The 23,077-nt window shown below is 40.2% G+C and overlaps 1 protein-coding gene across 1 annotated transcript in view; it reads left to right on the forward strand.

The window, feature by feature from the left end:
- Window positions 1-20,574, forward strand: part of CHRM4 (cholinergic receptor muscarinic 4) — a 56,416-nt gene extending 35,842 nt beyond the window's left edge. The window contains exon 2 of the mRNA XM_007429811.4: window positions 16,556-20,574. Within this exon, the coding sequence (XP_007429873.3) occupies window positions 16,556-18,006 (1,451 nt within the window). The 3' untranslated portion in view covers window positions 18,007-20,574. The remainder of the gene's footprint in view (window positions 1-16,555) is intronic.
- The last annotated feature ends 2,503 nt before the right edge of the window (window positions 20,575-23,077 follow it).

The raw sequence follows: 23,077 nt of genomic DNA on the forward strand, positions 1-23,077 counted from the left end.
CAGAAGCTGCGCAGAGTCATTCTTTAAGCCCATTTCCCAAAAAAGACAGTGTGAACCTTTATCACACAACCTTTACCTCTGGTTTTCAGGGGCTTAATTATGGGGTGCTAGTTGCTTTGATGCATAGGTTTCTGGTGTAGGGGAAATAAAAACTGACCATCTGCAAGTACAAATGCTCTCCAGCTGGCCACCTCTCTATTCTGGAAAACCTTGCCTAACTCAATTTTTGTATAAGTCAGAATTGGACATACTGCCCCAAATGAGCAATGAAAGCTCATGTGTGATGGAAGACTGGTTCTGTCCTCCTTTATAATTCTTTATTATTGCCATTTTCTACTCTAGGAAATGAAGAAAGCCTCTGCCTTGTGCAAGATGTTTCCTACCTAATGTCTCACTCTTCAGTATTATTCTGTGTGCTGTACTATTTGGTGTTACATGCACAATGAACATTGTGATCAATCTTGAATATCTTAGATGTGGTTTATGGAAATATTTGCATAAAGTGAAGTCTAAGTTAGTCAGATCTTATTTTACCCTGAGCACACCTGTATATCAATATGTATGTAGACAGCCAGATGGTAATCAGTGGGGATTTAAGGATCATTAGATTATAACTAGTTAGGTTCCTGGCCAGAAATACACACACACACATACACACGTAAACCTACAGTGATAAAGAGAGAAAGAGTGAGAGAGAAAGAGAGAGAACCAATGGATCTTATTGGTGATTTGATTGATTTCCATTCAGCTTCTCCTAGCTATTAAATAAATACATGTTTAGACAACTTTTAGGAATGCATCACTAAATGTATCTTACTGAAGCATCTAGCCAGCCTGCAAATCTATTCAAGTCACAAGTGAGAGTTGCTCAACATATCCATTTTGTGCTCAGAGAGGCAGCCAGGTTTAAGAGAAACAGGATGTACAGAACCTAACTGTATAAAATAAACTTCACCAGTAGTCTTGCATTGTAATTTATTTTATTCCATGCTAACAGCAGGGTGTCCTATTCAGTATGCAGATAAAACAAACTTGTAATCTGGACAAAAACAAAATAAGAACAACACTCTTTAATTAGATAATTATTAATATAGGAATGGCTGAAATATTTAATCCTATAATAGCAGATTCAAATAGTCCTAAACTTTGAAGCTTATAAAATTAAACATCTTCTGACTTTTGATGATCCTATCCTTTCTTCCTTTGCCAGATGAAACTTTTGGCTACATTCATTTCCATCCTCTACCCCACTTTTGCTGCAGATAGGAATAAGTTTAATATAACAACCATGCACTGAAACCAAAACAATAACATCTATTTTTAAAATATTGCCAAAGTATCTTTCTCTATACTCTAGGATAAGAAAAAGATACGTAGTAGTGACATTCACAGCCAACCAGAATCACTCCAAAGTGATGACACAAATGTGGTAACATCATCACATTAGATACCATGATTATGTATTTGCAACTTAAAGTCTGCATGTATCATAATTTCCCCCCTTTAGCCCCCATCCTCATGGATGCCATGGAGCATGGCAGAGAGGTTAGAAAGAAGAACATAAAACATGTTTTTCACACTTTCTGTAGAAGTCTAAGGGACTGTATCAATTAACTCCAGACATTGCTTGGTGGAAAAATATAATACATATTTTAGGAATCATACTGAGAACAGGAAATATTTTCCACTTATCTATGAGGATATCATGTATTCCCCATCTAAAAGCCAGACTAGATAAATGTAGTTAATGTGCATGCTTTCTTTGAAAAAGCAGATGATAGTTCCAAACCTCTTTGAGATGGGAAGGAGGAATGTATATCTTTCTCTCTTGACAAAAAGTTCCTGACAAAAGCTATTTGGATTTCAAGAAAGGCTCCCATGGTCTTAATGATGGCTTCTCTAGACTGTCTCATTTGGCCTTGGGATAATGGACAATCATTTCTCATGGACCTGTTACATAGTAAGAGCTCCTTAATCATTAAATTCCTGACCTACACAATTCAGCATATTAATAGACTGGCTCTCACACATCTCACACAAACTGAAACCTATTTGATTTCTATACATTGGATTCTGTGCATCTATTCATTGACTGACAGCTGGATGTGAATGGTAAAGTTCTGAATACTTCATCTCTGATAACACCTTCACTGGTGCAGATTATTGCTGTATTCCACATAGTGGAAAATAATCTAATATCAAAGAGGGAGGAGGAAATGGGGGTGTTTGGGGCATCAGTGATGTAAAATGATTAGTTTTAGATGAGGTCTAGAAAGAGGATCGTTGTTTTTGTTCAATTGTTTGGTCAATTCCAATATTTTGTGATGAAGTATACATTATTTCACCAGGATTGTCTGTCAGTAACTGCATCTTGAGTTCTTATGAGCTTGTGCTTATGTATTACTGACAATATCTAGCCAATTTGTCTCCTGTCGGCTTCTGTTTCTGTCAGGGCCTTCTCCAATGACTCTTGCCTTTCCATTATGTCTCTAAAATATTTAAGCTTTAGCTTCATTATTAGTGTTTCCAGTGAGCTGCCTGGTTTCACTTCATCTAATATTGAATTATTCATTCTTCTTGCCTTCTGAAGTACTCGCAACAATTTTCTCCAGTTTCCAGAAATTTCGCTTCCATAGACTGTCACAGGGAAAACCATTGCCTGCATGATTCTGATCTTTGTAGTATATAGATACAACCCACTATCTGAATATCTTTTCCAAGGCCTTCATGGCTACTCTACCAAGTGCTAGTCTGTGGTGTATTTGTCTCATGGTTCCTTTACTGTTGATGGTTGATCCTAAAAGGTAGAAGTTACTGCTTTAATGTCTTCATTGTCTATTGTAAGGCTGGTTGTTGTACCTGTTGTGGTTTGGTCTTCTTTATATTTAAGTCCCATTTTTTTACAAGCTCCTTGACATCCATTACTAGAACTTGTAGATCCTTTGCATTTTTTGGCTACCAGAGTAGAGTCATCAACACAGAACAGCTTACTGATGTTTCTTTCTCCAATTTTAAAGCTAAGCTTATCTTCTTCTAATCCAGTTTCTCTTAATATATATTCAGCATTTAGGTTGAATAAATAAGGGGAAAGTATACAGCCTTCTCTCACTCCTTTGCCCACCTGGCCAACCAGTCTGTTTCTCCATGTTGTGTCCACATTGTGGCTTCCTGATCTGTACATTGGTTTCACATGAGGACAATGAGATGTTCTGGGATTCCCATTTTTCTAAGCACTTTCACAACTTGACATGATCAACACAACTGAAGGTCTTTCTATAATCAACCCAATAGAAGGCCTTTCTATAATCAATGAAGCACATCATGATTTCTTTTTAGTATTCTTCGGCTTTTTCAGTCATCCAACATGCATCAGCAATCATGTCTTATGTTCTGTGGCCTTTTCTAAAGCCAGCTCAAACATCTGGCATCTCCTTTTCCATGTAGGGCTTTAGTCTGCATTGGATTATCCTAAGCATTATTTTGCTACATGTGAAATTATGGATATTATATGATGGTTTGCACATTCTGTTAACTCTCCTTTTTGTGGTAATAGAATGTAGATTGACCTCTTTCAGTTGGTTGGCCACTGTGTCATTCTCCAGATTTGCTTGCATAGCTTGGTTAGAATCGTAACTGATCCTTCAAAGGGGACAGGGAGAGAAATGTACTTTCAGATTTGCAAGATTCTGTTAACGTAACCTTACAATAAAGTAGAATTAGCTAATCTGTCTGTGCTTCCTGCCTGGAATACTTTACAAGGCTGACATCAATCTTGCAAGTTTGAAAGTACATTTCTACCCCCATCCCTTTTACAGTTCAAGAAACTAGGGAGGGTCCCTTCTGAGTCGCTTGCCCCATCCACATTCCTGCTGTGGGCTAAGTTGCCTTTTATTTGACCTTTGCCCCTGGCCATTGTTCTTTCCCCTGTCTCCCAAGGTCTTTTCCATATACCTTTATAATTGGTGTCCTTTACCATACGAAATGATTCCTTGTTTTTCACATCTTGAGTCATAAACAGTATGATCTTCTAATGTGTCTAATTCTAGTCCATCTCAATTTACTGATGCCTAAGATGTCAATTCGTAGTCGTTTCATTTCAACTCTCACTGTGTTGAGACTTCCCATGTTTACGTTTCTTATGTTCCGTGTTCCCACTGTAATTCTGTCCTTGCCACCTCGGATTTCTTTTCCTGTATGGCAACACCAGCAACTAAACGTCCTGAAGGCTTTAATCTAGTTATGTTATAAATGTCATTAATGCTCTGAAAGATCCTCAACTCTTTCTCAGTAGCATGTTGAGGGCTATCCAACCTGAGAGGCCCATCATCTGGCACTATATTGTCAGTCATTTTATATTTTCTATACATGTGGTTTTCTTAGTAAAAATACAGGAGTGGTTAATCATTGCCTTCTCCTGTGCAGTCTGAATTGATACCTTTGCCATTGTCATTAAAGTGATCATCCCTCTCCAGCATCCTCCTGTATCACTGCTGCCCAATATAGGCGTCTGCTTGCTTTAGTTTGGTGGCTGGAATGACCTGAAGGCATTGGGTGACCCTGCTGGGAATATATACTCTTGGCATACTCCTGATGTTCTTCACTCATCCCTCCCAGGAACACTCCCCCCTGCCACACTGAGGCAGCACAGCAGGACTTGGAGGGCATGGCTATGCCCTCCTCAATATGTCTTCTGTCTCCACCAAAGCCAAAGTTCACATGGAGGCTACCTTTATTCTTCACCAAGAAAGAGATCCCTGATCTGAAGCATTACTTCCCTACTATGCCAGCCCTAAAAGAAGCATTACAATTCATTATACTTATTGCACCTCTCCCAAATGGTTGCTTTAGAAACCCGCAGTGCAGGTTTCTAGTTCAGGTTAGGGCACTTGGTGTGCATTCTGTCAGGTTTATTTGCAGCAAAATTGAGTTTCCTGCAAGCCAATTCTTTCATGAGATCAGTATGCCTCATCTTTCTTGGTAAGAAATGGTAGATGTGACCTGGGGTGAGGAGGAGGAACTTGTAGGTTTAAAGATTGTAATCAGCCTGCTGCTTTGGATAAGTACCAGAGGGTCTGTTTCTATGCACTGAAAGGGAAATAAATAATCACATCAACCTCTTTTACTGTCTGGAAAGGAGACAGCCACAGCAGCCCAGGCTCTGTTCTTCTCCAAAAGTCTTGATTTAATAAGCACAGATCAAAAGCCAATCTCCTCTGGGAGGGCATAACATTCATATGGCTCAGAGAAATTCATTGGTTTATCTAATTCATGTCATTCCCATATCTACATGTTCTGTCTATCGTCATTCCAGCTTGTCCTTTTTCTCCCCCTCTTCTTATGATAATCCTTTCTGGGCAGATGCTTCTACTTAGCCTTTTGTTTTAGTTGCTGCCCTTTGCTACTCAGAGAATATGTTTAAGCCTCTCCTTGCTTCAAGACTTCAGTGCTTTAGAGAATTTAGAGCCCAGTTTGGGATCCAGAAGACAGCCCACTTGCCTTAGAGTGATTTGGAGGGTCTCCTCCCCCCACCTCCCTGTTCAAAAATCCAGATAGTAATGGCTATCATTGGAAATCAGACCATGGCTGTACAGGTTTTTTGCTTGGAAGGAAAAGAAGAATCAGATGAAACATGCAGAAATTCCACCTTTTTTTATTCAGAGAATTCGGAATGCCAAATGTTAGGTAAACAAATGGAGGGTCTGTCTCTCTGGGCGTGCGCATGTGCACATTCAATGCCTTTAATTGTTTTTGTTTAAAAAGGACATTGCTTCTTAGTCAAGGTTGCCTGTGTTGAAGGGATCAAATTCAGAGTTTTTAGAATTGTTTTCATCCCTAAAATATTATATATGCCCAAAATGTGCCCCAAACAGTGCAGTCCTGAGGTCAAAATGAACATCTCCCAGGTAAACAAAAGGTGCCCGACACCGAACTAGTAGATTCCTATATAGAGGGGAAGGAGGGGAACATGTAGGATGGGTGAAGCACCGCTGTCCCTGCCGAGGTCCAGGTGGGCTTCTTGGCCTCTTTCCCTTTTGGGAAGGTATGGGATGGCCGAGACCAAGCCATACTTGCAGGTACTCTAGCTAGGGCACCTGCAAACCTGGCTCATGTGCAGACTCCAGCTGGGGAGTCTGCAAGCATGGCTGTCACTGGGAATGACAGGAAGAACAGGGTCAAAAGAAGAAGACAGGACTTAAAGGAGCAGCTTAGATCCCTTCCTTTTTTGGATTCCTTAACTCAATTCCCCTTTCTGGGAATGTTGATATATTGAGTTTGTTTGTGTTGCACTCCAAACAACACTTGGTGGACAGAAAGGGCCTCAAGGGAAAGAGAGAGATATACAGCTGGCTCTTATCTTCCAGGAATCTCAAGGCCGGTATTATTATGATGAGGCTTAGAACAAAATATCTCCCTAGATTAATAGAGGCAGAGATAAGGGAGGTGGGTTAACAAAGACAGAAATTAAGCCTGTTTCAGCATGCTAATCAAAATGTGTCTGTAAGAGCATTTGCAGACAGCTTTTTGGCAGAGTAGGAAGGAGCAAATCCAATTGGCATCTTTGTTTATTATTGCTCCTGTTGGTTGCCATGCTCATGACCCTTTTCCAGACATCAGGGCATTGGATCTGCAATTTCTCTTCAGTCCTTGAGCTAAAGACAGGGAAATTAGATTGCAGTAAAAGGAAGGGAGCTGTGATCAAAGGGTTGCTTATTTGTCTTCCATTAAAGCAAATAAATGGTTAACTGGCCACTTTCTTATAAGGAAAGTAAGCACAAGCATAAGAGAAATTGGAGAGAAGTAAGGCCATTGACCATTTGCTGACAGTGAAACAAAGAAGGGGAAAGGAAAGGAAAGGAAAGGAAAGGAAAGGAAAGGAAAGGAAAGGAAAGGAAAGGAAAGGAAAGGAAAGGAAAGGAAAGGAAAGGAAAGGAAAGGAAAGGAAAGGAAAGGAAAGGAAAGGAAAGGAAAGGAAAGGAAAGGAAAGGAAAGGAAAGGAAAGGAAAGGAAAGGAAAAATACAGGTAGCATTTATGACAATCATTCCATAATTAGGCACCTGGGATGCACTTCTAAACAGAAACAACCATATCCTATAATGCCTGTTCATACATTGCTCTTGTTAGATAAAGAATTAATTATTCCTAATTAACTCGTCCTCTAAGTAACTGAGAGACAATGTATAACAATTTGCCCCCCTCCCAAATGCACATACTTGTTATCAAGAAAAGAACTGACAAGAAAGTGTGAGAATTCTACAGTATTTATCAGGGTTTGGGGAGGGTTGGGGAGCAAGATTTTAAAATATATTTATGTATCCCCAAAATAAACTTAAAAGAAATTTATGCTACTGCTGTCCAGATAAACCTGGTTTCACCACAGAAGTCATGAGAGAGGTGAATGAGACTGGTAGAAAAGAGAAGTCATTTTCATCATCTGAGTAAAGAAAGCATCAGTGAAAGACGAGTGAAAAGGATGGAAATTGCTTGCTTAAATTCTGCTCATTAGAATTATTATTTGTGCAGCCCAAAGCTAGTAATGTTTAGTTTATAGAAGTCATATTGGATTCAGTAAGGCTTATTCTCTTACAAGTCTGTTCAGGTTTGATGCCTTAGTAACCTTACCTGTGATTTTCTTTCCTTTGTAACAGGCATACTTTATGGTGTTTGGGCCAAGGGCAACACATTTAATTCTTTATTTGTAATTTTAGTGTAGCTTGCAATAGAGAATGTCAACAGCAAACCTCTTACATGTTGTTGCCAAGAAAATTGCATGGATATGTTGATGAAGTCTTCAGGATTTGAACTCTACTCAAAGGATATGAAATGTACTAGATCAAAAGGACCTATCTTACTTTCAACCAAATATCACCAAGAATTGATTCACACTTGTTTTTGATGGAAATGACGATATAAATGAAGCAGTCCTTCATAGATTCTTCATTACAAATAGAAGTTCTGAATCCCCACTTTATCTGTTCAGCTATGAGAAATGTTGAGTAATCAAGAGATTAAATCAAGTAATGTGCATTCTTCTGCATGAGCCTTTTGTTTATGATGTTTGAGGGACTAAAGTTCCTCTGAAATGCTCCAATTTGTAGAAGACTTGAAATGATTATAGAAAATCATGGGAAAAAATTATGAAAATTTGGATATTTTTAAACATTTTTTCTCCTGACATGTTAGTATACAAAGTTATGTCATTATTTATTCCACTTTTCCACACATAATTTTTCCTCATGCCTATTATATAAAATTATATGACCATCAATGACAGACGCCCATGCTTAATGTTAAGGGAATGAATGGAGTCATAACAGGAATTTTAGTGTACACTAGACCACTTTCATATGATAGAAACAAGGTTTCATTCAACAAGGAAAAAGAGAACATTTCTATTTTAACCTGCTGAAGAACAAATTTTGCACCTAATTTTTTCTTGATTTATTTTATCCTAATACTTTCATTGATTCCCTACTCTTTGAAAAAAAGAAGTTGCCTCCATATGCAGTAAAGTTAAGTATGTATGTATGTATGTATGAACCAAGTTCCCATTATCTGCTCATCTAGTCAAATTTATATTTTATTTTTTTTCCAAGTTGCATGTGGAGTTCTCTCATTTTATCCTCTCATAGGAATAAACCTGTGGTCCCTGGAATTATAAGATGCATTAGATTCCTTTCTGCAAAGCAGCAGGGAGAGGCATTAATCTGGAGAAAGGAATTTAATATCTGACTCTGCTTCCTGTCTCCCCACTAGCCTTCAAAGCTATTTTTTAAGAGGCTGGGAAATCTGCTGGATCCTAAGTCCCCTCCCCACCCTGAAGCTCAGAGGGCACTTCAAGTATGTCAGGATGATGAGAAACTGTGGTGCTGCCTGACAGAAGGCACCTAGCACTAGCAATTAAATGCACTTTAAAAAAAAACCTCCTTAACAAATCTTCTCTGGAAAGAAAAACGGTGGAAGAAAGTGGGAAAAGACAATAGGGTTATAAACATGGACATCATTATCTGAGCTCCTCCTAAAATTACGTGCATGAGGCTAGGTGATTGTGCCATAAAGTTTCCTCTGGAAATACCTCAGCTATTATGAAAATGAAGCATTGATTCTTTAGCAGGCAAGGAATTCATCATCCTGTTAAAAACTGCAGAACTTGGCTGGGGCTAGATAAGATAATTGGTGGTCTCAGTCTGCTAAGATGACCTAGAAATAGCAACTATTCTTAGACAGTGGAACAAGGAAGTTTGGCTCAGACCAACTGTAGGTGTTAGTGTGTGTATGTGCACGCGTGTATACACACACACACACACACACACAAGTAAGTGGCTGCCTTCTTAAGCCATTAATGGCTTAAAGTGAGACTTCCACTGTAAAGCAAATTACACTGATGGAAATACTCAAATTTGCGGCAACTGGGTATCTGTTGTACAACATCTCCATCTTATTCTATAGTTTAATACATTTGTAAAGTTTCTGTTACCTGCAGAAACTCTGTTTAATAGATTAAAATGGCCAGAGGAACGCTCAAGCTCATCCTAAACTGAGCAAGACATCGTTGACAAATAGTGAGCAATGTGCTATGCCCTTTTCTTTCTTTAGACTAAAAAAAAAAAGCTCCATTGAAGAAGGCAAAATCTTGGTGGAGGTCCTTAATATCTCTACCAAGTGGTTAATACCAGACTGATCCAGCAGAGGGCAGGCTTTCACAAGAAAATTCCTGAAGTATATGTATATATGATCCCAAAGCCTAATTAGTTGAACATAATCACTCTTACTTTCTCTGAAGCTGAAATAAAGTCAGGAGCAACTTTGGAGGCTACTGTTATGAGTAGCTCCTATGGAGGGGGCCGCAGGATTTGAGGGCAGCTAGAAACAGCAAAGACTTTTCAAATATTAGTTAAAGATAACATTGGCCTGGGAAAATGCCCAGGTTTAGAATACCATCTTTTCTGGATGAACTGATAATCCAAGGAGGGATTAAAAGGACTTTATTTTACCAGTTTGCCTAGTAGCCTCATACAACTTCTTGATGAATGTAGCGTGCAGGCATGTTGTAGCTGTTGCTGGATAAGAAAACAAATCAAAATGTTTTCAAAACCTAAGGGATAGACCCAGCCATCACATCTGCATGTCTCTATCAGTCACTATTATGCCAAATGTTCTCCCCATTCAGCAGTCATCCATCAACTCCATCCACTGAAGGACAAAATACTGCATCTGAAAGATCCTGTCTGACACAGGCTAGTTTAAGGAGAATTCAATTGTTTCTTCCAACTAGAATAAACTAGTGACACTTTCTTGATTCTACCTAAATACGAGTAATTCCAAAGCCTCCTAATGACTAAGCTGCATAATAATATTATCCATACAGTATGGTTTCTGGGCTTCTTTTGGGCTTACCTGATACAGCAGAGAGACTTCCGACTACAGATGGGACTAGGATCAGAGCAAAAGTGACGTCTTCTCCCATCCAGCCAAATCAAATTGCAGAGTACTCTGTCACTCAAATTACTCTGGCACAAGAGGAAGAAAATCATCTCTCTCTCTCTCTCTCTCTCTCATTCTCTCTCTCTCTCTCTCTCTCATCTGTCTAATGAATCACTTGCTATTTTTCCATGACAGCTAAAACCTGATGAGAAAGCCACCTCACTCTCTTTAATGGAAGGGCTGGCCCTGCATATGGCTGAATTCTGTCCCCAAGTATATTCAGTGCATAGATCACAGAAAGAAACCTGGGCTAGCACACTTCCATATTAGTGTGTGTGTGTATATATATATATATCTATGAAATAATATATTTATATATAAAAATAATCTCACTTAATTTCTATGTGAGATTATTTTTATGGGCAAGAAAATGTCTTGCGTACATACATGCATACATCTCCATCATGCAATTCCATTTTGGGATAAGCAGTTTTATGCAAACCAGAGAAAAGGAGATAAGTAAATATAACTAGAGGCAGGAGATAAGAGAAAAGAAAAGGATATTTAATGAAATCTAATATATATCAACACAATACCTTTCCATGTCTTTCTTTCCTTGTGAGCTATTCATGCTTTCACCGTGTCCACATTCTCCTTCATACATTTCAATTCTAATTCTTTAAACATCTCAATTCTATCTTTTTGAGGATCTCATCAAGTCCATTCAACCAGGACTTTCTCAGTTTCCCCTTTTCTCTTGACCTATTCACTTTTCTTTGATATTTGTTTTGTGATTCAATCTTCATTTCATTTCTTTTATATGACTAGACCTCCTCAATATTTTTCTTTTGTATCTGTCACTCACTTGTGTATTCAATCCACATTCACTCAGCATCCATACATTCTTCACCCTATCTTTTCTTGCTTTGTCACACATGCTTATGGAACCCATTTCCACTATATTCAATTTGCTGTTATGTTCCTTCTAATATACCCAGGTCACAATTCTATTGGATCCAATTATGTTTTTTTGAGGACTGCCTCTCTCAAGGATGCATTCACACCACATGGATCCAACTGCATGCCATCTCCTGGGAAGCTTTGACCAACCAGGAGGGCATGAATCTAAAACATAGGTGGTCACCCTTACAGTTTGACCTGTCTACTTCCTACCAAGGAATGACTTAATCATCTTAAATAAAGCCAATGGCTAGGAATCTGTGGACTCATTAAGTGAAGTATGCATGTTTTGCCACAAGGAAATCCTTAAAAAGGTTCTTACCTGTGCTTGGTTGTGTTTGCTCCTTGTCTTCTGTCAATGTTGCTCTAGGTGTCTTTGCTGCCATTTCTTCTTCCAGAGCTTCTCCAAAAATCAAGGGGCTCTCCAAGATCCAGTTAGGGTCTGCACAGGTGCAATTCACTCCAAAGTCTCCATTGCCACTCAATCCAACCAGGAGCTAACATCTCAACTGAAATACACCAGAACTTCAGGGAACAACACTAAGCTCCCTGTGAAACCCTACTGGGTCTATCAGGCACCTGAGGTGGACTGATCAAACAGGTCCTTCCTCCTTTTGGCAGAGGTTAGCAAAAGAGAAATCCAAGACTAACAGGAAGTAATCTGTCCATGACAAGGGGGTAATAGTAACATTACCCAATTCCAGATCACATTGGCACTGCCTGAGATAAAAACTAGAAGTAGCATGTGGTTTTCAGTTAGAATCTGAGATGTGAGGAGAAGGTCTCCTTCCCTGCAGTGAAAGAAGGGGGGTTTCCTTCCCCTTGTGATATCCTTGGATAAAATCAGGTAAAGAATTGGGGAGGAAAGTAAATGAGGATGGTGGGTAGAAGGAACTGATTATTTCTGTTGTCTGTAGTGAGAATGCTGGAATAACTGAGGGGAATTGAGGGTGTCTGCCAGATGGATGTGTATTGTAATTGCAAGTTAGATCTTATTAGGGGGTTGTTGTTATCTGACACTAATGTAGTGGGGTGGAAGAAGAGAGCTAGGCAGCCCAGGGGGATGGAAATGACAGGGAGGATAGTGGTTATGACAGGAAGAGGGAAGTATGATGGGAGATGGGAGGAAGAGAGGTTGAATATCTGGTACTAATCTCTAGTTCCAGCCCCTTATCTCAACTCATAAGCCAGGCATCCAAATCACTGGGTGTGCTGGTTTCTGGTTAATGGTTCTGAACACTAGGTACAGTGGTACCTCGGGTCACGAACGCTTCTGTTCACGACCAATTCGGGTCACGAACAGCACCGTTCACAAAATTTTGCTTCCGTCCGCGAACTCCGCATCGGGTGACGAACAGGATCTGCGGCCATTTTCCCTGCCGTGACACGTGGTCGTGGCTTCCTGTAGGATGGGGGATTCTCCCTCCAAGCAATAACCGCCTCCCCACCCGCCTTCCTGTCCTCCACGCCAGAAGTCGCCTCGAGCAAGGTTAGCGTTCTCTCTCTTCGTACTGCACTGTACTGTATTTTGTTTCATATTTTTGTGATTTAAAAAAAAATACATATGGTTCAGAACGGATTAATCATAATTACATTGAACCTTATGGGAAAATTTGATTCGGGTCGCGACCAATTCAGGTCGCGACCAGAGTCACGGAACAAATTAAGTTTGTGACCCAAGGTACCACTGTATTTCTGTAATAAGTTTAACTTGTCCATGATTTAATTGTAGATAAGAGATCAGATCTGGTGTGCATTATTGAGACCTGGCTGGATGAGGTGTAGGGAGTCCCCCTTATGGAGATCTGTCCAGTCAGGTTTCATATAATACATCAGTCCTGATTTCAGGGTAAGGGAGATGGACTGGCAATTGTTTATCAGGAGACCCTGGCCATTGCAGGTGGCTGCATATGAGTTGTTTGATCACACTGCAGTAGATTTGCCCAGAGTGTTAGTGCTGGGCAATGCTAATGTCCCTTCTCTGAGGTCTGAGATGGCTTGAGAATTCATGGCCACAAAACAATCATGGATTTCCCCAGGTTGTCATTGGTCCAACTCATGTACAGTAGCTGACCACCCACTAGATCTGACCTTTATTTCAGAGCAGTTGAGACAAGAGCTAGTACTGGGAGATTTTTCTATCACTCACTTATTGTGGACATCATGTCAGCAGGGTTAACTGGAACCACTAACCTTTGCAGTTAGGAAGAGCCAATTATGATGGCCTGCCCCAGATTTTGATGGACCTGGAGGATTTCCAGACAACACTTGGGGAATTTCTTAGATATCAGGAGGGCAGGTCTATTGAATGGCTTGTCTGGAATATGGGAGTGACTAGGGCACTAGATAGAATTGAGCAGTCTCTCACTGCTTGTCAATCTTAAACAGCTTCTTGGTTCTCTGAGGTGCCTGTAGTGAAAGTGGTAGAAAAAGAGAAATGGTTATAACTGGACATGTATAGGAGCTCAAATTAGAGCTCTTATCATCTATGATGATAAAGATGGCAATGTGGGAGTACTTCTTGTCCTCACTGAATTTGCAGAAATCAGCCAGATGTACTATTTAGAGTGCCCCAAACCCTTCTTGGCCAGAAGAACCCATTAATATAAGTTCTAATTGTCTGGCCAAACATTTTATGGTTAAAATAACTCATATTAGTTCTGAATAAGACACTGGGTAGACAAAATCCAAAGAGGTGACAGAAGTGACATCTTGCAGTATTATTTGGGAGGTTTCTGAGCCTGTAGATCTCAAGAAGTAGATATACATAGACTGGACCCCTAACCCATCTGGCTAACTAGAGTAATCATGGAGGGGATTGGAAACTGGATACAGGCAGTACTCAGTGCTTCTCCAGCAAGTTATGTTCTGCCCTCTGCTTAAGAAGCCAGCCTTGGATCCACTTTTAATAGACAGATAATGGGTCATATCCAAGATTCTTGAGATAGCAATGAAGAGACAAATACAAACAGCTTTGAAGGATACAGATCATCTGGATTTATGACAACCTGAATTCAGGCCTTGGCATGGGATGAAAACCACATAGTTTGCTTCCATGGATTATTTGTGATAGGACTTCGATCATGGGAGCATAAACATTCTTAACGGCCTTCAGTGCTGCAGCCTAAACCACAGTATCCTACAAGGTTTAGGAACTGAAGGCACTGTTTCACAGTAGTTTCATTTCTATCTGAGTGGATGGGTCCAGTTGGTGGTGGCAGGTGGAGGAGAGGTCAGTCCCTTGGACACTCCATTACAATGGGCTTGGTCCTTTCTTCAATGCTATTTAACATTTACATGAAGCTGCTGGGAGAATACCACTTCAGGCCAGGAGAGGCTTTACCCAGCTTTTCTGGTCTGCCAGTTGTGTCCTGACCTGGAACAGGATGCACTGAGGATGGTCACACAGGTCTTGTCATCTTCCAACTGGATTACTGAAATTCACTTTATATGGTTCTGCTCTTGAAGACTACCTGGAAACTTCCAAATTGGTCTAAATTGCAACAGCCCTTGTACTACTGCATTAACAAAATTCAGCATTACTGCAGGAGTTCCATTGGTTACCAGTGTTCCTCGATGCAATTCAAGATGCTGATCACTGCCTATAAAGCTCTATATAGTCTGCATTCTTAAGAGGTTGCCTTCCTAGGTAGATTCTGCCAGCCAAATATGGATAACCAGGGAGAACATAATGAAATTCTCTTCTTACTGTGACATGTGATGAGAGGGGGAAGACAGCAAGTATTTTCTAAGGAGGAAAACCCCTCCTTCAGAACAAGCCACCCAGAGTCACTTGAATTGAGATAGGCAGCTATAGGAATTGGATAAATAAATGAATAAAAATAAATAAACCTGCACCTTAAGGTCTTCTACTCCCATGGTATTCCCTAAGGTCTTCTACTCTCATAGCATTCCAATACTATCTGTTCCAAAAGGTAGTAAGGCCCTTTTTCAGAGGGCCTTTAGGAACTGATTGTATGAAGTTATTGGTGCCAGAATCAGTTACCAGTGTTTTATGTCATGTTATATATTAATTTTGTTATTATGTTTTAGACTTATATATCTATCACATAGAATCCCTAGGAACTGAGGTAGTCACAATACAATATATACATTCAAGAGTTGGAGGGTTAAGAAATGGGAGGGGTTTCTATGGGTGGGTTCTTGTTATTTTGCTGCTGGGATCTATTTGGAATTTGAGCTACTGATTTTTGGTGATTTGCCCCTGAATTTTGGCAGTATAATTCTGAAAGGTCTTGGGCCTACAGAAAGGGAGTTGGGAGCATGTTAGAGATGTCTGTTTTTCACTTATCACATTTGTATCCTCTCCTTCTCCAAGAAAATGAAGGTAGTGCAAACACCAAAGACATTTCTTATCTTCGCAACATTCCGGTGGGGGGAGCTGGCTGGATGATTAGCATCTGCCATAGCAGAAGGGAAGTTTGGTCAACAATTCAGACATCCCCATCCCACAGGGTGTTATAGTGTTAATAATGATGGATCTAAATACCTTCGATCATATTTGTTTGTGCCCAGAGCATCAATGGATTCACCTAATTCATCTTACAGGGCTGCTTTGAGGATATGGCACATCCCTCTGAACTTCTTTGAATAAAATGATGATGATGATGATGATGATGACAACGACGATGGTGATGATGATGATGATAAGGGTTTGAAAATGATGATAATGTACAAATCAGTTACAGCCATTTGGCTGTGTGAGAGTGTTCTAGAAGAGCACCTTTTTAAGGAAAAAATGTAAGCTTTTTGCTAAAATGACAGAAGTCCTAAAAAGACTCACAGCAAATATCACTTGAAAGTCTCAAGGATTAAAATGCTAAGAGGAATGGTCAAGAAAACAAGGGAGATACATTCTTTTGCTTTTGTCTCAGAAGAAAAGAATTAACTCTTATTTATTAGTATTTTTGACTAATAAATAACAGCTCAGTGTTATCCTCACAGCAATTCTGGGAGATGAATTAGGCTGACATAAAGGAATTAAACTTGTTACCCCGTGAGTATCATAGCTGAGTGAAGACTTGAAAGCCAGTCTTCCTGGTTCCATTTGAGTTGTCCATACTTGCTCTCCTGTTTGAGTGTTGCAGATGTGTAATATATCTCCAATGTCTTCTTCCTTCCTTCCTTCCTTCCTTCCTTCCCTTTCTGCAGACTCCACATATAATTTGTCTTCTCAGCCTGAACTGTTAAGGATGGCCAACTTCACCAATGGCAATTTCACCAAGGAAGGCACCACTAAGTATAAAATTGTGGAGTTAGTTTTCATAGCCACCGTAACTGGGTCACTTAGTCTTGTCACTGTGGTTGGAAATATCTTAGTCATGCTGTCCATCAAGGTGAACCGCCAACTTCAGACTGTCAACAACTATTTCCTCTTTAGCTTGGCCTGTGCTGACCTGATAATTGGCATCTTCTCAATGAATCTCTACACAGTCTATATTGTCAACGGCTACTGGCCACTTGGGGCTGTAGTGTGTGACCTCTGGCTGGCTCTGGACTATGTAGTGAGTAATGCCTCTGTCATGAACCTACTCATCATCAGTTTTGACCGCTATTTCTGCGTTACCAAACCACTGACCTATCCAGCTAGGCGGACAACCAAAATGGCAGGATTGATGATTGCAGTCGCTTGGATATTATCCTTTATCCTCTGGGCACCTGCCATATTATTTTGGCAGTTCATTGTTGGAAAGAGGACAGTGCCAGAAGGACAGTGCTACATTCAGTTTCTCTCCAACCCAGCTGTGACCTTTGGCACAGCCATTGCTGCTTTCTACCTCCCAGTGGTTATCATGACTGTGCTGTACATCCACATCTCATTGGCCAGCCGGAGCCGTGTGAGAAGGCACAAACCCGAGAGCAAGAAGGAGAAGCAGACTAAGCCACTCAGCTTTCTGAAAAGCCCTCTGGTCAAGCAGAACAACAACAATTCTCACAAGAAAGTGGTGGAGGTGAAGGAGGAAGCAAAAAATGGGAAAGTAGAAGAGCAGCCCTTGCAACCATCTGAAACTACTGGCCATCAAGAAGAGAAAGAAACCTCCAATGAATCCAGCACGGTAAGCATCACCCAGACCAATAAGGAGAAACAGGGGCTGGAAATTGTACCAGCTGATACAGGCGAGAGCCCTGCCCATCCACGGATCCACCCTGCCTCTAAGTGGTCCAAAATTAAGATAGTCACTAAACAAACTGGGACTGAATGTGTCACTGCCATTGAGATTGTCCCGGACAAAGAAGCCCGTTCCACCCCAATTCCCTTGTCAAACAGCCGTCCAGTTAACGTTGCCAGGAAGTTTGCTAGCATTGCCAGAAGTCAGGTTAGGAAGAAGCGACAAATGGCAGCTCGAGAAAAGAAAGTCACCAGAACCATTTTTGCCATCTTGTTAGCTTTCATTTTGACATGGACACCTTACAATGTGATGGTCCTCATTCATACTTTCTGCAGTTGTGTTCCTGACACAGTCTGGTCTATCGGGTACTGGTTGTGCTATGTCAACAGCACCATTAACCCAGCTTGTTATGCCCTTTGCAATGCTACCTTCAAGAAAACCTTTAAGCATCTTCTTATGTGTCAGTACAGGAACATTGGTACTGCAAGATAATCTGGATTTGGGGGAATGCTCAACAATGGGGTTGTGTGTGGAGATTTGTTATTCTCCAACCAGATAAATGTACTATTCTTAATTGTACCATTACCTACTGGATGGAGCCTTTCACCAAATGCAGAACAAGAATTAGTGAAAACATATACTTTTCATCATACTTGGCTCTTGAATATTCACCAAGAAATAGGTAGGCCTTCCACACAGATGACCCTCTTGACTGTGCTTCTTCAGAAAACAAAGAAGGGGGATTAGATGTGGCAAAGTGCTGCAGTTTCACCGGACCAACATAACAGACCCCACTCTTTGCCCCACTGCTCTTGAAATACTGGTAGACTTTCATGACCTTTTAATTTCTCTCTGACTAAACTAGGAGGCCTCTGTTGGTGGCTAGATGGTACTTTAGAAAGAAATGCAACAAAAAAGATCCTTCTTTCCTTGGATGCAGTGCTGGCTTTACACTTGTGTGCACATTTGAGAGAGAAAGAGCAGCAAGGGACAGCAGGGTTAATTAATTAATAAACAGTGAAAATGAAAACAAAAATATACTATCTCAGCACCAGTCATCAAGCTGGCAGTAGATTCTGCTTGGCATCTGAAACTGGCCATGCTTAGATAGATCAAGATGTACCAATTTCCATTTGTAGATTCTAGGACTTTGTCTAGTTGAATTTCCAGTGTCCCGGGTGCAAGGGACTTGTTCCTCTCAGGGAATATACCAGCTGCTGGATAGACCTGTCTGCTTCATAGGCTCCTCAAGGACCTTACCAAACTTGCCTCAACTCCATTTCTTCATGGGGAAAACAGGTGGTTGAATAGAGAGACTCCTTTCAGAATAGGTAGAATGCCACCTCAGCTTGTTTTGAAAAAACAAAAAACACGGATATCACACAAATACCCACAGTCAGTTCTACAACATTTTGGATCATGTGCCAAAGGAATGCTTGTCTAAAGTTATTAATCTCAAAGGTAAGCATGGTGTCCTTGAGGCAGTGGACACTTGACAGGCAACTCCAAGGAGAACAACAAACAAAGCAACCATGATGGTGGAAGAAGATCTCTACACTGGCAAGTCTTTCTAAGAGAGTCTTTAAAACCCCTCATTTTTGTTGCTTTTAAAATTATATCACCATGCATACCAAGTCCCCTTGCTCCACACATACTTGTTAAGGATCATTTCTTTTACGTACTTACTTTTTTTTTATTCTGATAGTTGGTTCTTAAGCAGGCTGGGGGGAGGAAAACTATGAGAGGCCACCCCACTTTCTTCCTCACTAAGTATCTGAGGGTATACCAAGAAGATACTCATGAGCTTTGTAAATGAGCCTTCCTTTTAGTCAGTGTTGTCATAGAGCCCTCAGCATGTGGGTTCCAGTGTACATATACAGCCTAAATCCCAGAATACTCATGTTCAGTGTAGACCAAGTGTTGCTCAGTGTCTCTGGCACCTTCAGGAACATATCAGAGCAGAGTATAATCAATGGTCCAACGTTTCCTGGGTTGGTGGGGGTGACCACATCTATAGATCTCTCTATCTTATGGCTAAGGGATCTCAATTTAAGAGATGCCGTTACATTTGGCCAAAGTCTCCTGCTTCATGTGGCTGTAGAGGCAGCTATGCTGCCACTGCCTTTTGAATAATTTGCATAATGTTGCCCAAAATGCCTTGCAGTGTTTTTTTTAAAAATTAATTAATTAATTAATTTGTTACAACTACAGTGGGAACCACTTAAATAAAGTAATTGAACTAAATATAGCACATCTTTTGGTCAATCATTTTTCAGCTAGTTGCACATACTCTTCTCCACAGGGAATAATTTTAACCATATTAGGGGTTAAACTTGAAATTCTACTCTAGAAGATTTTGTGAATTAAGAGGTTCCATGAAAAAACACAAGATGAACTAGTTAGCCATATTAGGGAGTGTTCCCCAATCTAGTGGCTGACTTAGGGAGTGTCCCCCAATCAAGTGGCCCTTTTAGGGAGTCTTCCCCAATCTAGTGGCCCTTTTAGGGAATGTCTCCCAATCTAGTGGCCCTTTTAGGGAATGTCCCCCAACCTAGTGGCAATTTTAGGGAGTGTTCCCCAATCTAGTGGCCTCACTAGATGAGGGATTCTCAGCCCATTCAGTGCATCGCAAGAGGATCAAATTGGGAAAGTCTGATTTAGGATATTTTGAATAACTGTTAGGATGATATAACAGATCTTTTGTAAACTTGGTCACATTTTTAATAAGTTGTAAAGTTCTATACCATGTAAAATAAAGTTATGGTAATCTAGAATAAGAAATAATTATTGGTTAAGATGGTTAAAGATTACTTGCTCAGAGTTAACATATCCTGAAACACAGTTTTGGAACTAGAATGACCAATGGGAAATTAAGAGTGCACAGTCATATAGCTGTATTCCCACAATAAACTAAGACAATTTGGCAAGCCTAGCATGTCACTGGAATCTGAACTGTAGATTCAATTGTGGTTAAGGGGTACATTAACCACAATTTTAACAATGTTTTGTTAACCTTCTCTCCTGTTTTCTGGACCTAGACATCAAGATTAATTGCTTGTAAATTTTTCTTCAGGCCTCCACACTAACAACAGATGGCTAGAATGGTTCCAAAATGGGACTGCTTGACCTGTGTCCGCATATTTAACAAAACAGTTAAAGCAAAAGTGTCAGCTGGTCAGACACTGTCCAGGTAGTTGTGATACCTTTTATACCCTATCTTTCTACACTGTTGAGTGCCTTCAAAATGTCTGCTAACCAACAAAGCAGAAAAGGTCCATATTTACCACTAGTCAATGCTTATCATGTTGTATGATAATGCTTATACCTCTGTGAGCGTTGGTAGCATTGTTGGTAGCGTGGTACCCCACCACCAATCCTGCAGTTCAGACTTGCTGCAGTTCTGTGGAGTGTGCATGTAGCTCACTTTTTCATCAGTGGAATCTGTTGACTCTTCCCAACTCTCTGTTTGTGTTGTCCACTACCCCACCACCAATCCTATCAAGTCAGCTTCTTCCCACTTACTTGATCTAGAGACCAAAGATAGTCCTATGATGAGGCAAAGTGAGGTGGCTGTTTTGAGTGGCAGATGGAGGGGGCAACAGTAGCAGACTCAGGCATTTACTGTACCAACTTTTATGCATGAAATGGATTGAGGATGTCATTTGGACCTTGCCCCAGAGTGCATTTCTTCAGTCAAGCTTTAAGGGTAGTGCAGGGCTCTTTCTGAAGGCCACTCTTATTCCCTGATGTCTGCTGTCATATGCTATGGGAATGTCCCCAAAGCCCTTGGAAATGTAATTTTCCCAGGCTCCTGAATCACTTATATAACATCAAGCATCTTGGAAAAAATATGCCACAGAAGCTGAAACTTAGATGGTGGAAAACCAGGAGGAAACCCTTATTGCAGTTTGGATTTTTGCAATGTAGACCAGAGAACTCTATTATAGTTCCTCAGGATGACTCAAATGTGATAAATTGCTGAGGTTCATATTTTGCAGCAGGAAATTGCTAATTATGTCAGCTGCTCCCAGTCTTTGGAACTCCCTGCCAAGAGATATCAGGCCAGCTCCTTTTTTTATTCGTTTTCTGGCAGGGAACAACATATTTTTTTAACAAATTCAGAACAGCCTTTAATGGTATGGTGGACAGATTGCTGAGTTGAGTTTTGAAGGCTTGAACAATGTCTTGAAGCAAGTTTTTTTTAAAGTAGTATTTTAACTAAAGTACAATTGAACAAGGATTTTTACAAGGGTTGGGTTTTTGTTTATTTAAAAACTCTATTTTTAACTGCCTCAAGCACCATTCTTTAATGGAAAAGAAGGTTATCATTCAGATAAGTAAACAATCAGGCATATGGGGTGAATCCTAAATGCTGAACAAGGACTTAACAAGATATAATCACATAGTTAAATGCTTTGCCATCTGGAACAAAAATTTCCCCTCTTGACCCCCAGGTGGTTGCCTTAGCATTCTGGTTCCTGGGAAAGACACCCGTAAGAGAAGAAGTAATGGGCTTAATAAATACATCCTTTGAGGTTGTTTTTCTGTTATTTAAAAGTGAGGAAAATCAATAGCCCCGCAGACTTTTATTATTCTGGTGCTAGGTCTGGGAGGTCAAACTGTTGCATCTGGAATGGCCCTGGAGGACTCAATTGAAAGGTCGCTTTAATCAAGGGCTTGGGGTATTGCCAAACAGTGATAACTACACAGCCAATGAATGGATTTTCTTTCCTGGGCCAACAGGGACTCCTGATGGATGAAGCAATAAAGAACAGAACGGCAGCAAGCTTTTGTGGTGTCCTGTAATCATGCTCTGAAATCCTAGAGCTATATGTTAAGTGTACATGTAAAAATGTACAGCATTAAAACAAGAAACACGTTTGCAGAGAAAGAGATCTCAGTATATTCCTTGCCTTAAAGTGGGGATAGGTTGAAGCTGCCAGTTGAGTTGAAGATGGTTTGTGGCTCCACAGCATTCAAAATTGTTGTTAGTTTCTTAATACAATTTGGGATTATTGCAAAAATAACAAAGCCCTGCTTGATGCCAGCAATGTACTTACATTGGCATCAGATAGCTCTTCAAGCATTAAAATGTTCACAAAATGTTTCCCATAAGTTTAAATGCAAAGTGTCAGGCCTTGCATCAACAGAACCTTATTGAAAGCCTCATTCCTATTTTTCACATTTGTCATCTAAAAGGTGTGTTTTTTTCTTTACAACTTTCATATGCTATATAACAAAGTTCTCAAGCTGATTTGCAATTAAATAAGGCCCTCTATCTATTTGATGAGGAAATTGGAATGGGACTCCTGAAGATCCTAACGTTTGGAGAAATACATACAGAAGAAAATGTTCTTTCAACTAACCTGGTTCAAAGCTATTTGTAGCTTTAAGGAACTTCAAACCAACTTATCAAACAGGACTCAGAAGCAGATCAGAGCCAAAGCACCTGGGGAAACATTAGCAAAATAAGGTTGAAATGACCAGTTCTCAATGTCATAGTGATCCTGTTTTGGATTAACTACTGCATCTGAACTGAATTTAAAGGCACTTTTATCCACAG

The sequence above is a fragment of the Python bivittatus genome, unplaced genomic scaffold (assembly GCF_059951505.1).
Source record: "Python bivittatus isolate LINGU-HERP-01145 unplaced genomic scaffold, Pbiv_v1 ctg000480_np1212, whole genome shotgun sequence".
Taxonomy (NCBI): Eukaryota; Metazoa; Chordata; class Lepidosauria; order Squamata; family Pythonidae; genus Python; species Python bivittatus.